General features: G+C 32.6%; 2 protein-coding genes across 2 annotated transcripts; both read left to right on the forward strand.

The window, feature by feature from the left end:
* Positions 1 to 984: 984 nt before the first annotated feature.
* LOC149419421 (ATP-sensitive inward rectifier potassium channel 11-like) lies at positions 985 to 9394 on the forward strand. The gene is made up of 3 exons (XM_089638294.1): positions 985 to 1076; positions 7771 to 8828; positions 9097 to 9394. The coding sequence occupies exons 1-3, from the start codon at positions 997 to 999 to the stop codon at positions 9180 to 9182; spliced, it is 1224 nt and encodes a 407-aa protein (XP_089494420.1). The 5' UTR covers positions 985 to 996; the 3' UTR covers positions 9183 to 9394.
* Positions 9395 to 10801: 1407 nt separating this feature from the next.
* Positions 10802 to 11295, forward strand: LOC149419422 (protein C10). The gene has a single exon (XM_089638304.1). It carries the CDS (start codon positions 10942 to 10944, stop codon positions 11290 to 11292), a length of 351 nt encoding a protein of 116 aa, XP_089494430.1. The 5' UTR covers positions 10802 to 10941; the 3' UTR covers positions 11293 to 11295.
* Positions 11296 to 18782: the final 7487 nt, after the last annotated feature.

Raw genomic sequence — 18782 nt, forward strand, 5'->3', positions numbered from 1 at the left:
AAACATGGCCAAAAAGTGCCTTTTATTTTATTTTGTGGATGTTCAGGCATAAATATTTATTATTTTCCGATCATTTTATAAATAACTTCATTTGCCACACTATACAATAAAATCATAACCGAAAATGGGTTCGTAAGTAGGAGATTTTGAACTTTAAAGCAGTTTTCATAGGCCTTATACATTATTTTTTTGTGGGCTTATAAAAAGACTTATCTAAAAAATACTCAATTATTTCAGAAGGCCAAGATATATTCTATTCCCAGTATTTAATTAAAGCAACTGAAACATTTCTAGGCGACCAAATTTTCAAACCAAAAACACATGATTTTGCATTACTACGTAGTGCATCGCCAATAAAAGTCACCTGACGCATGTGTAGTTTATATAATGTGTTTATTAGAAAATACATTATAACTGATTAAAATTTCAAATACCGCCAGTAGCCGATTAACCCTTTGCCGCTCCGCATTTGACCCGGGGGTTACCACCGACCCCCTAGATCTCTCTCCAACGCTCCCTGAGGGGCAAAATCGCTCACTTTGTAAATCACCGTGTTAACAAATAATGAAAACAACGATGTTGATGTCACCGGTTATTGGCACAAGCCAACTGAATAATACTCAATAAAAGTCACCTGACGCGTGTGTAGTTTACATGATGTGTTTATTAGAAAATACATTAAAATTGATTCGAATGTCAAATACCGCCAGGAGTACCTAACTAATTTGTTTACGAACCGCGAATTGCGAGATGATAAAAACTAGTCCTCTCACTGCCCAAATGTTAGTAAGATCTGAAATCCCCTGCAAAATGGTGCTTAGTTAAAACGTACAACTAAAATAAATGAAGTATCCATTAACGAAACGCTAAGACCGTTGTTTTATGGGTGGTGAGCCGGCTAGAACTAGAAGGTATTAACCTAATCGGCTGTTGAAGGTAATCTGATCTATAATGGAATCGCCAAACTCACCTGGCGGCAAGAACAGCCCGCAGTTGATGAGACCAGGTTGGAGTGCAAAGATGATCGAGAACGAATCGTACACGCCAGGGATTTACTATCCAAATAATGACAAAGGGTATGTTGTAATTTTTATTTACTTTATTCATTACTAATTCCCTGGATTAAGTTATTAGCATTGAGTTAAGAAGCTTATTGATAAATAATTATTGAAGGGCGGAGAAATGCCAAATGCACGACTTCATTGTTTGATTATTTTTTAATTGTTACTTTTCATGCAGTTTTAAGAAAAATTAACATTTAAATTCTAACAAAATCGCTAGTTTTGTACGGTTTAAAATTGTGTGTTCAATGGGGTCTTAAAGTATATTTTTTAAATTGTACATTGTGCTTATTGCATTGCCTAGTTAATTTTTATTGGAATTGAAATAATTTTATTTATTTCTCGGGAAATCTACATATTATATTTTATCAGTTTTTTATATGTGTAGTATGGCCAAAATAAATCTGATTGCGGATTTAGTCCTTGTAACTGTACCGCTAATAAGACAACATAATAAGAATAAAAACCTTGAAATTTATGAGAAAATTATAAAATAAAACAAAATATTGCTCGTGAAAACTTAGAAAACATTTATTTTGTGTAGCTTATTGTGGTGTAATTTATGGGTAACCGGATAAATCATCACAGTGATAATTCATAACATCTTTAAAAAGTTATATAAAGTCATGGAAAGTGATGAAACAAAAACTTTATTAACTGGGTTATGTAGGTTAGGTTAGGTTAGGTTAGGTTAGGTTAGGTTAGGTTAGGTTAGGTTAAAAAAAAATTTTCATCGTTTCTAATGACTTTATATCACTCTTTAAAAGTGTGTTGAATTGTCACTGTGTTGAGTTATCATGGAACCTAATTTATGATATCATGTAATTGTTATAAGTATAAGACAGGATAGCATATAGGGCGAGTTTTTTCACAGAATTTGAACAGTTCATCAAATTACAAAGTTGATTTTCAAATTCCATGAAGGTTATATCCAAGTTCAGTTACTATTTCAATTTTGTAAAGCAACTGGTCAATAATATATTATAATTAATGGTAAATATTCAGAAAATATGGACACACATCTTAGTAGTTATATAACAAGGAGAAGTAAGTATTTCAGTTTCCGAAAATGGAAAATAATGCATTTTAATAGTTATTTCGTTAAAATTAAAATCGATTGTTCACTCGGCGGCCATTGTTATTACTAAAATGAAAGTTTAAAGTTGAGTTTTTTCTTCTCTTATATAACCCAACATATGTGTCAATCATCCTAAAATAGGTTCTTAGGTTCTTAGTTTGGATTTAATTCAATAATAATAAAATTAAAAAAACTACCTAAAAATATTCAAATATTATGTCAAAACATGGCGCAAAAAAAAGACATCAAATAAGGAACTCCAGTGAAAAATATTCTAGCGTAAAAAATATATATTAATTTATATCAACAAACAAGTTTTAATAATTAATTATACATAGAATTAATAAATCTTTATATAAAAATGAATAAAATATTATCCGTTCAAAACGTTCTGCTTGGTTGGCATCACTGCATCGGCCGTTTCTAGAGTCACGCCGCACAGTGGGCTGAAAATCGCCTTTCATAGACATAGAGACTTGAATTTTCAATGGTATCTTTTTTGGCTAGAAATGGATTCTGCTGATCATTACTATGCTATAAAATGTCATACGAAGCAATTGCGTGTACAAATGAAGGAGTTATAATTTTTTTAAGAAAAATTTGTATGGCGCTGACATTAAAAATGAGGCTATCTCTGGAATCATAAGGTTGGCCGTTCTATCCTTACACACAGATAATACTACTATTTATTTGTATTTTTTTGACATACTTCATATTGTGGCGCAAGGTGCGATTTTTTTTTTTAAAATCCTCAAAGTTGAAAAAAACCCTTTTTAATGTTGATGATTCATTTTAATGCTTAAATGCTTTTAGGCTTGCAGTGTAAATAAAATATTGTAAACTAGACAAAGCATACTCATATGTAAAGCATTTAAGCATTAAAATGAATCTTCAACATTAAAAAGGGTTTTTTTCAACTTTGAGGATTTAAAAAAAAAAATCACAAGTTTCGCCACAATACGAAGTATGTTAAAAAAATACAAATAAATAGTAGTATATTTGTGTGTAAGGATATAATGGTCAACCTTATGATTCCAGAGATAGCCTCATTTTTAATGTCAGTTCCATACAAATTTTTCTTTAAAAAATGATTACTCCTTCATTTGTACACGCAATTGCTTCATACAAAATTTTATAGCATATTAATGATCAGCAGAATCCATTTCTAGCCAAAAAAAAATACACTTGAAAATTCAAGTCTCTATGTCTGTGAAAGGCGATTTTCAGCCCACTGTGCACAGTGTTTTGGCTTGCAGTGTAAATAAAATATTATAAACTAGGCAAAGCATGCTCATATGTAAAGCATTTAAGCATTAAAATGAATCATCAACAACAAAAAAGATTTTTTTTCCACTTAAGGATTTTTAAAAAAAAAATCGCACCTTGCGCCACAATATGAAGTATGTCAAAAAAATACAAATAAATAGTAGTATTATCTGTGTGTAAGGATAGAACGGCCAACTTTATGATTCCAGAGATAGCCTCATTTTTAATGTCAGCGCCATACAAATTTTTCTTAAAAAAATTATAACTCCTTCATTTGTACACACAATTGCTTCGTACGACATTTTATAGCATAGTAATGATCAGCAGAATCCATTTCTAGCCAAAAAAAATACCCTTGAAAATTCAAGTCTCTATGTCTATGAAAGGCGATTTTCAGCCCACTGTGCGCCGCAAGTTATCGCGGGTTTATTGTAAGAAAAAAAATTACGTTTTGTTTTCAGAAATTTGTGAAGTTAATGGCTGATTTTTTATGAATACCAAAATGAATTACTGTGTTTAAAAGTAGATGAGAGACACTTTCAGATTTTAATATTACAAACGGAAAAATATAAAAATTCTGATTTCAAAAATAGAGAAAAATTTTACGATTGTTTTTTCTTGTAATTAGTAAAAATGCAACAGTGATTTATTTTTGGGTACTATGCCGTGCTGCGCTACCTCCTTATTTAGCTTACTAGACTAACTTTTGGCCGTGAATATCTCAAATCATATCAGTAAAAATAATACTCTAAAGCTGGGTCCAGACATGTTCTTTTCTCCGTACCGTACCTCCGTTTCGTATCAGCGTCGCGATCAAGAACGCTAGTTTGGACGCCCGTTCGGTACGGTACGGCGGTACGGCGTCTCGATACGGATAGAGGTACGCTCCGATCCATCGCGAGTCGGTTTTTCGACCCGTTCAAAGGCGATACGGTACGGGTCTGCGCCAGTCTGGACGTGTTCGCGGCGTGCATTGGTCGTGTTCTCTGTCACTACCCGAATCAGCGTGAAAAATGCAGTGGGATAACTATATTATTGTGAATAACAATGAAGGACGCGCAAGCAATCGTCAAATTCTCAAACACTTCCGCAGTCGACGACATGGTGGGAGGAAATGAACACGCGATGATCGCAGCGACGTTACGGAGATACGGGCTCTTGATCGCGACGCGGATACGAAACGGAGGTACGGTACGGACAAAAGATGATGCGTCCAGAGTTTTTGGATCGCGACGCTGGTACGAAACGGAGGTACGGTACGGACAAAAGAACATGTCTGGACCCAGCTTAATGTGAAATTAAAAACGTATTCAATTTCACGGACGTATTATAAAATTTTCCCCCATTTTTATGGTTATGAACACATATTGTTGCATAATTTTTATATTTGTTACTTGGTTGTGTTTTTTTTATATTTTAGTTTACATTTATTAAGTACTTACTTACTTTTATACTACTAAATCCACTATCTGTGAACATTTATATTTAGCCTGTTATATTTCATCCTGAAATGGATAAAAAGATTTGAGCATATGTGGCTATTGAGCATGTCACTATTTTCTGTACATTAACCGATATTATAAGTAAAGGTTTCTTAATAGGACATCCACCGCACGTCATCTATTAGAATTCTTATAACATTTTAGATGGTTTCATTTTGCAATTTTTATTCATTCATATTAATTCTTTTTTTTTTATTTAACTCAAAAATTGCTCATTTTGACTTGTTTTTGTAATGCACTAACACAACATTTAAAAACATATTAGTATCCCCAACCTTTATGATTAAGTTCTGATGGGTTTGTTTATTATTCGTTACTCTTTTGGCCTTCCGAGGGTATTGTCAAACAACGGTAAAATCACTGGCAGGACGAGTGGCGTTACGCGTGGCCTTAAACTTACTTAGGTACCTACCTACCATTTCCAAGAAATTGGTTTTCTCCTTCACACAAGAACGAAGTAAATAGGCACTAATTAAGTAAGTACCTGCCTGGAAAACTAAAAAATAACAACACCTGTCGTGATGGTTTTGTAGAATAATATTATTTTTTAACTGTTTTCTTCGCCAAAGTGGTAAAATCGTGACTAATTTATGCCTAAATAATTTGTTTTGATCAATTCCTCTGTCGGAACGACTTATATAGGTGTCGGGTTAATTATAACAGTTTCCTTGATCTGTTTATGAGCCTATAGATTTGTTTATATTCGAATAAGGAACGCACAAATCAACCATTTGGAGCACAAAAGTGCTAAGTCACTGGAGAATAATTGTTCAGGACAGCAATGTTAAAGGGATCGCACAATGGGAACGCACAAATCAACCATTTGGAGCACAAAAGTGCTAAGTCACTGGAGAAGAATTGTTCAGGACAGCAATGTTAAAGTTTTAACAGCCTAGTTGGTGTATACGTAATACTGTTATTTTCTTTGATTATTGTAGAATTGGGATAGAAAAATATGGACTTATGACAAGTGTGCTTTAAAAAATGGAGAAAAGGGCATAGACTTCCATAAAAAAGGGTATTTTTGCATTTTGGTGGACTTGACTCCATTATTCTCCAAAGGGTCTAAATACAATAATTATTATAGACACTAACTTAATCGTCTATAGATGAGTACTAAGAAGAATTCATTGTTTATCTTCTCTATAACTATGATGCGGTGAAAATAATAGTATTTTTGATACAACTTACCCCAGTCTACCCTACCTATAACTTTTTGTTGTTGTAATAACTTAATGAGTAAAACCTCTAATTGAAATATTTTAATTATTGGAAACAATATTTAGCGATTCTCAAACGAAAAATTAAAACAGAAAAATCACAAAAAATATGTGAGCATCTGGGACTTGAACCCTGGACCTTCGCCTTGCCGGGGAAATATGTAACCAATGCACTAATCCGTCCTTAAAGTTAAATATGACCGAAGGAAATATATACGGATTAGCTCAGTGGTTAGAGCGGCCCCTCGGCAAGGTTATCTGATTTTCGGTTTCAAATTTTCGTTTCAGAATCCCTAATATTGTCTTCAAAAAATAAAATATAACTTTTTCATTGTGAAAGCCTTTTCCTTAACCTTAATCTGTATACATATTAAATCTGTGTACATAATAAATCTGTGTACATAAATCTTAATGAGTTTGTACTTTGGGAGTTGTATTATGAATTGAATTTAATATACAGGGTGTCCGGAAACTCGTAGTACAAGCGGGAAACTGGTGAATCTACATCACATTTGGAGTCGATTTTGTGGTATATTTTTTTTTATTTGAGCTTTCGTTATCGAGTAAATCGAGTTTGAAGTTGATTTTTTTTTTTTTTTTTAATCAAATTCTTATAAATTATTACTGAAGATCAAAGTACCCAACTAATTAAAACTATTTGAAAGTAAAACAAATGAAGAAACTCGGATTTGAAGCATTATTTTGAAATCACCCTTCATTTAACCCGGTGTAATCATAAAATATTTCTGCTCTGCAGGGTTAAAACATCTGTTATTCAACCCTAAACACCAGAAAAAACTTTAACCCTAAAATAGCCGAAAAATATTTTTTTTTGGTTTTTTTTTTTTTTGAAAATGCTCAAATCAAAAAACTTTATGTTTTTTTGGGTTCCCCATGTGGTGTAGATTCTCCAGTTTCCCGCTTGTACTACGAGTTTCCGGACACCGTGTATAATAAAGAAACAATGAATGTATTCCAACACACAATTGTGTGGCAGCTGGCAGCCTACCTTCTCTGCGTACTCTTGCGGTAACGGTGTGATGATCAGTTGGTTATGCAATACGGTTCCATGATAACTCAACACAGTGACAATTCAACACACTTTTAAAAAGTGCTATAAAGTCATTAGAAACGATGAAAAAAATTAAACCTAACCTAACCTACTTAACCCAGTTAATATTTTTTTTTGTTTCATCACTTTCCATGACTTTGTATAACTTTTTAAAGATGTGATGAATTATCATTTTGATAAGTTATCCAGTCACCATGCAATACACACATTATTCAAAATACTTATTCGGTTGTGTGTCTGTAACTAAGTTTAATGAACTATGATTTGATTTGATTTTAAAAATCGGAACTGATTGTGGGAACAAATCAGACAAACGATAAAAATTTTCTTTCAATTTTTAATTAATAGTTCTATATTTGAAATGTGTGTTTCTATTGTTTAAATGTTTGACCGATGTCGTAACTCTTCAAGTTTACTAACGCTGTTCATTCGAAATAGATTTCTAAAATTAACAGTTTATTTATAAATAGTTTCAGCTTCACAAATCCTACAACTATAATAATCAAGTGAATTTTTCCGTTTCTGTACTGGTCATACCACACATTAAATAAATAAACAATTTTCCTTTCAGAAATCTAACCTTCCAATTCGGGGTAACGCGAAAAGTCAGACGGCGCGCTGTCCAGAAAAATGGCGAATGCAATGTTCTCCACTCGTCAAGTAGCAACGTGCGATTCCTCCACGATATCTTCACCACTCTCGTGGACTCCCAGTGGCGGTGGACTCTCATCTGCTTCGTCCTCAGCTTCATCATATCCTGGCTGAGCTTCGCCGTGATATGGTGGCTTATAGTGTTCACACATGGAGACCTAGCCCCAGCTCACTTACCTGCCAATCAATCAGAAAACAACTGGGTTCCCTGCATAACCAACATCTTAGATTTCACTTCTTGCTTTTTATATAGCATAGAAACACAACACACCATCGGCTACGGCTCTCGTCTGCCAAACGAAGAATGCCCAGAAGCCATTATAATGGTCTGCGTTCAGAGCATCTTTGGTGTCATGATGCAAGCCTTCATGGTGGGCGTCGTATTTGCAAAGATGACTCGCCCAAAACACAGAACCCAAACCTTACTATTTTCTAAATACGCTTTGGTTTGCCAAAGGGATGGAGAATTCTGTCTCATGTTTAGGGTTGCTGATATGAGGAAGTCTCATATTATTGGAGCCAGCATTAGAGTCCAATTAATAAGAAGCCTGACTTCCAAAGAAGGAGAAAGCCTGTCGCAGTATCAGTCAGTTTTGGAAGTGAAGGCTGACAGTTGCAATTCAGACTTGTTTTTAATTTGGCCACAAACAGTGGTACATACGATTGACAATAGCAGTCCACTTTATGGCTACTCTGCTAGTGACATGCTTCAAGATAGATTCGAGTTGGTTGTTATACTGGAAGGAACCATTGAATCAACAGGTCAGTCTACCCAAGCGCGGACTAGTTATGTTTCTAGTGAGATTTTGTGGGGGCACAGATTCCACCCTATCGTGTCTTACAACAAGATGAAGCAAGGATATCAGATCGACTATTCCAAGTTTGAAGAGACATCGCAGATTAACACGCCGTTATGTTCTGCAAAGGAATTGGACGAATTTTATAAATGTCAGGAGGAAAACGAGAGAAATTTACGCGGTTAGTACCTACCACCTTCCCTATCTTATTTTCTGTTCAATATACACTTGGTCATACACGTAAGGTAGAACAGGAAAAAACAGTTAGGTTTGTCAAAATATGGCACTAAGGTAAACTGTTTTTGAATAGTTATTATGGTTAACACATGGAAACTTGTGAATGGACTACACGAAGAACCCAAAAAGACTTTTTTCAAATGATGTTGAAAATAGATCCATACTAGTATGTTTTTAATTGATTCCTGAAACTCTTTATTGTTTTTTTCCAGATATTGAAGATTCTGTGGCCCTCCGAAGGGCGGCAGCACCAGACATTCAGCCACCCCCTCCGCTTGAAACTGCCTCGTCCAGCTGATTTGAGCTGACTCGAGCTGATTCCTGTTGATTGCTGTGTGATTCCTACTGATTTGAGCTGATTCTTGCCGATTCGAGCTCGTTTACCATAATCATGTGATTACTACTTGCGTATTCTTTTATGATAAATATATTTTTTAAATTTATAATGAAAAATACGTTTTTTGTAGATTCTGTTATTTTTAGTAATTTTTACGCATTGGAGTTGATTGGCCTCCCGAAACAACAATAAATTATTGTCAAACTGTAGTGATTCCACTGACGGTATAAACTTACTTGTGTAGATAGAAAAATTAATGTACTTTAGCTAGTCACTCCCAAATACCTACTTTGTTTTCAAATTCGTTGTGAACTCGGTTTCGTGAAATTTAGTTAAATTAAAATTATATTTCGGTAAGTCAAATATCTTTAAGTAAATTAAAATTAATAGATACCTACTAAAATTTAGTATTTAAAATAAACAATTTTTTTTTTAAATTTTGTTGTTTTCGATAAAATCGTAAAGAAAAAAGTATGTATAGTAATAATTAATTAATGGTGATTATTTTTGTTAATATAATTTATTGATGGTATTTTTCACCTTAATTAAAATATATATTTATATGACTTGACCAATGGTCAAATCGTGTGTTTTATTAACTCTGCGATAATTTTGATCTCGTGTTGTTGTGTGCCACTTTTTCGCAAAAGAGTCCAAAGTTCAATCTACTCCTAACCGCCTGATGAAACCAGTGAGACTATGGTATCCCCAATTAGGGTATGTTGTGATGATTAAGGTATTGGGAAGAGAAAGGAGATGCAGATCTAGTTACCAAACGCGACTAAAGCCATTTCAAGCAATATTTCAACTTTGCATGGAAGTCTTACATCAGGGCGACCCCGAAAGTATTTTCCACTCTCCTGAGTAAATTGTTAAATAATACTAAGTTATCAAAATAAAATTTACTCACGATGGAATTTAACCCCGCGACTTTCGGCTTGTTATTCGAAAGCCTTACCCCTCGACCACGGAGGCCATTACTGTTAATTGACTGTGTTTTGGTAAAAGCCTTAAAGCCACATTTGTTCGGCTTTTCGGATCCTCAGTATCCCAACAATATTCAGATCAAAATCCTTTAGTATTTTCTTTAACGATTTTTTCTATTAGTGGTAGCCGAGTGTACAAATGATCAAATCAGATTTTGTCGTGAGTGGTATATGGTGGCATGGACCTATAAAGTCCTGGACAGAGCATTGGTGCGATTTCGTATGATTGGCATTGAAGCCAAATCGATAGTGAGGGGAAATTGCCTGGCAGCTATCTTGTATGACTAACTTTTGAACTGATTTATATACAAAGTGGTTCATACTGAACAAATATTATTTTATCTTTGTGTTGTTGATGCAGTTTATTTTTAGGGTATTTGATGAGATAAGGAATTGGATACGCCATTAAAAAAATTTTGAAGTTTTTGCATTTTTCATGCATCTTCCCCCTCACCCCTTAGTTTCAAATAGTACTTGAATTGCTCCGTCTAGGGTTTTTTAGGTCCATGTATTTTGGTAAATCTATGGTCTTAAGTCATTGCTCTATGAAAAAATAACTTTTTTTTCTATGCTAAAAGTTTGTTAGAACTTGAACGTCAGTTTGACGTTTAGTCAAAGGCGGTGTCATTTCTTTGTTTTGTTTATTTGGTGACTGAGTGGTTTATTTGTGGTGGATTTAGACTACATATTATAATTTATATAAAACTGCTGCAGAAAAATCTAAAATAGTTACAATGTCATCTTCAAGAAACTTCACACCCGACGAAATCTGCCACATTCTTTGCGAAATAATCAAAGCCTTGGCCAGTCCAGAAAATTACATAAAATTGAATGAAGCCAAAGAGGCTGCGGGCAACGAGATGCTCAAGATGATGCAGATAATATTCCCGATGGTTGTGCAGATCGAGATGGACATTATTAAGAACCACGGCTTTGCGGCGGGCAGAGACGGCATGGTACACTTCACACAAGTGGTCAGGGATTTGGAAGGAATAGACCCGGAGGTGGCGCGCCTTCACGGGGAAATACGAAGCCACTTCTTGCCTCCCGTCTCCATCAAGTCAGCTATCGATGCTTCAATGTGATATCTATGAAATGGGAAACCTCTAAAGACTGATCACTGAATGCTGGCAGTGTTGCGCACTTGAACTTTAAAAATGCCGCAATATAATTATATCATACGCCTATGAGTAAATATTCACGATTAATACCCACATTTTATTTTAAAAACACTTTTATCACTTCTAACAATAAGAAACAACTGTTTAGTTCAAAATATGGATAATTTGATGTCTTTTCTTCACGCCATGTTTTGACATAATTACATTGAAGTAAGTTTTTACGCAAGGTTTTCAAAAATTTATTTTTAACCCCTTGGGCAATTTTGGGAGATATTCCGCACATACAGTGAAGAACCGTAATCTTTTTGGGAGATATTCTGCGCATACAGTGAACAACCGTAATCTTTTTGGGAGATATTCTGCGCATACAGTGAACAACCGTAATCTTTTTGGGAGATATTCTGCACATACAGTGAACAACCGTAATCTTTTTGGGAGATATTCTGCACATACAGTGAACAACCGTAATCTTTTTGGGAGATATATATCCCAGCCTGACACAGACTCATAAAAGTTATGCTATCTGATTTTGTATTACAGTGAGAAATATGATTTGGTAAAGTTGCCCAATTCTGATTCATGCAAGAGCTCTTCAAAAAAAAACAACACTAGATTTCAACTTAAATATCTAATGGACACAACTATTTAAGTAAACATGCACAAAATACGTTTTTAGTTTGGGTTATTTTAATAATTTATGCGTATTGGAATGCGTTAAAAATGGAACTTCAATGCATCTTTTACAATCTTCCCCGTCAAATTAGTTGTTTTTTGTAGTAATTAAGTTGAAACCAAGTGCTGTTTATAATTTTTTGCGTATTAAGTATGAAGCGGAATTCGACAAGTTTATCTATGATTTAAACAGTCTTAGAAACAGAATACCCCGCTTTCAGTTTGCATTCGTAAATCTACCATGAACGCTCCCGAAAAATTTGAAATAATTCTATAAAACAAAATTTAGCATTTGAAAAAAACTTGTCATGGTTTGCACATTTTTATATGTGACAAAAACTTTAAAATACCTTTGTCTAATTAAATATTTAATGCAGTAATTACAGTTTACACTATAAACCATTGGTAAACGACTTTATCAACTGTTTGCGTTCAAAATTTTAATATTTTTATTGCATGTCAATTTCTAATACTATATTCTGGGAGTCTCCTCATCTGCTTTCAATGAAAGTATTTAAAACAGAGATTTTATCTGAAATCAAATGAAGTGTGAAAATATTTTCCGCAGAATCTGTATTCTGATAGTTCTCCTAATGGTTTTGCGCTATTTGTGGTTGCTTCGTTCCTTTCCCAAAAGGTGCGGTTCGGCTCGCGTATGTATTTGTAGCATAAGAGAAATACATTGCAAAATGTCAGAAGCTTTAGTGGGTTAATTAAACCAAAAATTTGAACCTATTTTAGACTTAGGTTCATAGATTGTGTGAAATAAGAGAAGAAAAAAGCTAACCTTAAAACTTTCTCATCAATAACATGGCCACCAAGTGAACAATCAATTTTAATTTTAATGAAATAACTATTAAAATGCATTATTTTCCATTTCTGGTGTCTGAAATCGTTGTATTTTATTGTTGTTAAACTGATTTAAAATGTTTTTAATAATTTGTGCATATTGACCGTGTCCTGTGTATCTGTATATTTACCCGCTAGTGTCTAGTGATAACTCTAACTAAGATACTAAGGATGGGTTGTTTCGGAGAATTTGAACAATTCATCAAATTTCAACGTTCATTTTCGGGTTCTGTGAAGGTCCTATTCAAGTTCTGTTATTATATCATTGTAGGCTAGTTGCTTGACAAAACTGAAATAAAAACAGAACTAGAAAAAATCTTTCACATAACTTGAAAATGAACGTTGAAATTTGATGAATTGTTCAAATTCTCCAAAACAACCCGTCCTAAATCTTACTAAGGGAATCTAACGCATCTGTCCACTCGGCTGCTCTGTTCTACATACGCACAAATTATTCAAATATGTAACACTTTGTTTCAACTTCAATACATTTACGTCGGGGGATATAGTAATTATGCATCAAGTTACAGTTCTTTTCGATTAAAGTTCAAAATTTCCCGTGTTTTGACATTCGCCAAAAGGTTCCTTTTCATTCTAAATACGCACAAACTATTTAAATAACCCAAACTAAAAACCTATTTTGTGCATATCAGATTTGCAGTTTTGACACCAGTCGTTTTGACAGCTTCCGGTCTTTCGCCGTTAGAGCATTGGAGGTCAAAAATTCTATCCAATTTGTTCGCTTTGTGTCTCATTTAAATATTAATTTCTGCAATATCTCAAATTTGTGACTGAAAAGGGATTCAATAGTAATAGGGTGAGCAGAAATAAAACAGTATTTTCTTGTTATTGAGTTTATAATACCATACAAATATATATCAAATCTTACAGTGTAAATAGCCAAAATTGAAAATCTACAATAATAATTTTATATTCCAATATTATATGTATTTACAAGCGATCGGTTGCATTCGCCAGAATGCTCTTCATTCATTGTTAATTTGATAGATTTATCAAAACACTATTTCATTTAATCCCTACCAAAATTATGTTAATAGGAAAAATGATTAATTACAAAGAAATAAATATGTAAATGCCACACCAAAATATAATAGAATATAGTTATATACCATGGAGTTTAATTTTAATCAACATGATTCCTGTATTTACAAGGGGGAGGTTGGTATAATGTCGAAGGATGGACGCATCGATTACATAAAGGGGTGATTCAATAAATAAGTAAGTTATATAAAATTCTGATAAAAATAAATAAAATTTAATGATTTAACAATTTCACTTATTGTATTTTACAAAAGAAAGAAGTCGCAATCAAAATTCGATTGTAATTAATTCATAAAAATATACCATCTCTTTCATTTGTCAAAATTCCATTGGCAACAAAACAATGTCCGTATTTCAACAATAGTTTGTGGAAAAGTATGATTCTGTGGAAACGGTAGCAATTTTCTATACAGAAAACTTTACAAGCGATGTAATACAATACACATAAATAAATCTAATTTAACTTTCAACAAAAACTTTTCTGATAATGAATTTTCATAACTTATGAACAGAACAAAGCCTACAGACAAATTTCATTTAGCAAGTCTTTGATTATGGACGTCATTTTTAAGGTATAAAAGAAGCAAGTTGTAGTGGACTTACTAGCACTAGGGACAACCATTTTATTTATTTAGTATATGTAATCTAGATTGAATGGGCGGCTCGAAACTCAAACAACAATATGGGAAACATGCAATGCAGAATAATACATGAATGATTCATTTATAATACAAGTACACCAAGGAGATGATAAATGAATAATGCTCGAGGTTTTTAATTGAAGAATGCCGGAAGAAATATTGATTAGAAAAGTTGTAAAATATATTTTTTTATTTCATTATTCTATTCAGTTTCTACCATATCGATTATCGAATTCGAGACACAAAGTAATGTATATTTAATCTAAACATACAGAGGTAAATAAAATTCGTTATTACTCGTAGAATAGTTAAATGTATTTACAAGAGTTTTTGTATTAGAATCGAAATATTATATGGAATAGATTTCACGATTACGTTACTTGGAATTAGTGGAAAGATTAAATGCATAAAAAGGTATAAAAAAAGAAGAAAGTAAGTAAAAAGTAACATACACATCGATTAAACAATTTAGTCGTGATTAGGATGCAGTAAATCGCTGATTTGATAAATGAAAAAAATAATTGCAACATATCCCAATAATTTAGAAAAAATTGGCTAAACGACATTTTGACCGTAATCAAATGATCGTAAGCAAAAAGATTGTAATTATCATTTGATCGTGAGCGCATTTGAACTGAAATTACCATTAGATGTTATTATTTGCTTACAATCATTTTACCTGTAACCAAAATATGCATGTATTATGTTACTTGATAATTTTATGTACTAAGTGTAAAAATAAACATTTTTACTCAATTCATTATCATTTACAAACAACAATTGACTGTTTACTCTATTTAGCAATATCAATCCATCGGCTTATCAATTCCGTCACAGTTACATAACCGATTGCAGTCTTTCTTCAAAAGGACTTGTCACACCTAAAATGTTATTAATTCTTACACAACTTTTAGGAGATATAACAACACAGTGCTAGATAAAAGAGTGATCAAATAATAATTGGCAGGGGCAGGGTCGACCCCGTGCAGGGGCAATTGGAGCAGTCCACTCCTGGCATCTACTTACCAAGGAGACAAACGCTGATGATATCTAACCCCTAACACATCGTCCTTGAGGTTTTTACTAGGCTCAGGACCTGTCCAGTGTAGTGGCATAAAGTTTATTTGGGGCTGTAACACCTGTAACACCTCAATGTGATTTTGCCAAAATTTACTATTGAACAATTTGAAAACTTGGAATAAATAATACAGCTAATTGAATATTTCATAACTCTGTAGCCCACAATGAAAATTTGCTTTACCCATAAATTTATTCTTAACATAGCTGTACAAATTTTATGAAGGTTAGAGTTTTTTCTGCTATAAAAGGTTTTCTTGCTTTGTAGTTAAGATTTTACATTAACCCATCCCATCCAAAGTTATTTTGATTTAAACTGACCACATCACCTGAATTCTATTTAGTCCTGAACTTATTGATGTAGTAAAAATGGCATAATTGTTTGTTTTTGATATTTTTTATGTAACAAAATTAATTTTTATTTTTTAATAACTAAAAAATATATGTTTACATTAACACACTTCAAGCGGACGAAATAGGGTCCCGTTCTAGAAAGTAGATTTCGCTTTAAACCTCCTTTGAAAATAATACATTTATGTATTTGAATGAATTTTTTTTGGTCATCTAAAATTTAAAAAAAGCACTGGCTGAAACTAAAGCCTGCTTTAATACAACTCTACAAACTGAAGTTAATGTCAGTTTTGGGCCATTTAGTTATGTTTTGTGTAAATATTTTATTAGATAACAAAAAATTTGATTCGTCACTTATTAGCACGAATACATAACAAAAATAACGATTTCCGCATCTCCAGTGCTATAAGTGCAAGGTACAGGTTTAGTATAGTTTCCTTTTAATTAAATATTCTTCAACACAAGAGACAAGATAATAAAATGGGAGACTTGTATCACATTGTTTATATACAAACATATTTATAGTTGGGACCCTTACAAAAAGATTAATATACAATATTCATATAGAATTATCAGATAACAATGCCTTTACAGCCATTCAAGTAGGACTGGCGTAAAAGGTAGAACTACCCTTCCCGCTGGAAGTGTGTTAAGATGGCAATGCATTCTACTACATATTTATATAAAAATAAACATTTTGTTGAGAAGGATAAATTATGGCAGCCGGGAGGGAATGGGTTAAATTGAACCATTTGAACTTTGTAAACTCTCCAACCCTTTATGTATCATCACATTAAAATAGAAAAAAGAAATATGTATAAAGCTCTGGTGTTAAACTCTAAGGAGATAAACTGTTTGGTCCTTCTGTACCATAACAGTATTATTGTTGTTTCATTGTCAATCAACAACGATAGTTTATTTATATTTATAGATATCTTCTCGGTAACTAATAAATAAAAAAAGTAAACATCAAATAAAAAAATGCAGGCAGACTGAATCCATTTGAATAATGTGTGCCAATTTGCTTTATAATGAGTGATATGGTGTTGTAACTTTCTTTTTAAAATACTTCTTTTGAATTAAAATGTATATTTCACTCACATATACTAAAAAAAACAGCATAAAATTTCATCAAAAAAACTAAGTTAAGTTTATTGGTGACTACTGAATTTTTTTTATTAATTTGCCTCATTTTTAAAAAAATTTGATGCTATTTCATCATTTCTAAATATATAAGGAAATGCTTAAACCCTTAGGCAATTTTGGGAGATATTCTTCACAGACAAGAAACAACCGTAGAGTCTTTTTTTATCAGCCTGACACGGTCTCATAAAAGTTATGCTATCTCATTTTGTACTATGGTTAGAAATATGATTTAAACAGAGTTAGAAAGAGAGAATAACGCACTTTCAGTTTGCATTAAAAATTTTAACATAAACCCTCCTGAAAATTTTGAAATAGTTCTATGAAACAACATTTGGCATTCGAAAATATTTGTCAAGGTTTGCAAATTTTTAAATAAATATTTTTATCTAAAATAAAAGTGAAGTGGCAAGCACATTTTAAAATACTTTTGTCTGATTAAATATGTATTTTTTAAATTTTGTCTAAGGTAATAATTACAGTTTACGTGATAAAGATCAGTAAGCGACTTAAATTTTTTAATCTTTATTTGCATTAAATATTTGAATATTTTTAATTGCATGTGTTGATTTTTAGTATCTAAAATCTGAAGGAGTATTTCATCTGTTTTCAAGAACATTATTTTATTATGAAATACATTCAGAAATAACGAATTTATCTAAAATCAAACCAAAATGTAAAAAAATATTTTCCATAGAATCGATATTCTGACAGTTCTCCTAAGAGCAGCATATTACAAAATGTCAGAGGCTTTAGGGGTTAAACATTGAAAGGAATTTTAAATTAATTTCACATTTAATTACTACCTAATCGTCCGCAAAAGTTATGAAGACCCATTATCAAAAATCCAATAATATACATTGGAAATGTGTTTTACGTAAAATAAAATAATTAATAAATAATCGAAAATATATTTCATTCTACTGAAGCATTATTCCATTTTAATATTTTAGTGAAAAATCCTAACTACAACAGTCAGTATTAAAGTTCGCCCAATGCTAATTTCATTTCATATTAAAAATATAACTTATCAATACCTTCCTGCCGACCTGTACACTCGCTGGTCTATAAGCTATCTCCTTCGTAATTCCCCTCGACCAGCTTCGACCTAATCTTCGTCTCTACGTTATATAATATTATAGCCCAATTGCATCTTCAGTATCGCCCTTCAGCACGAGTTGCTAACTTGTCTCTTCTCTCACATATTTATCTAGTTGTATCAATGCTTATAGTTAAATATGATAAGGCACTAGACACACCAAACTCTATAAGAAATAATTTGTATGTTTTAAACTGGACAAAATGTACAAACTGAAATACAACGAGCTAATTGTTTATGGCATTTTGTCAAGCTTAAAACAGTTGTACAGGTTGCAATTTAATTTATCAAATTCACTACTAGTTGAGTAATATTGTTGTCGATGTGAACATTAAAATACAGGCGGCCCCCGAAATACAAAAGTCCCATGAAATTGATCAAAAAAATATACATTTATTAAATTTCCCATCATTACGAAAAGAACTGCAAAAACTTCGAAAATAAGGCAGCAGGGATAAAGTTTTTGTGAAAAATGCAGGAACTACGTTTGTCTTTATTAGAAAACTGTGCTTTCTAACAATTTTTATCTCTACACGCAGTTGATAACCCGTGGAAAATAA

This window comes from Hesperophylax consimilis, chromosome 12, assembly GCF_061612785.1.
Source record: "Hesperophylax consimilis isolate HC1 chromosome 12, BYU_Hcon_1.0, whole genome shotgun sequence".
NCBI lineage: Eukaryota > Metazoa > Arthropoda > Insecta > Trichoptera > Limnephilidae > Hesperophylax > Hesperophylax consimilis.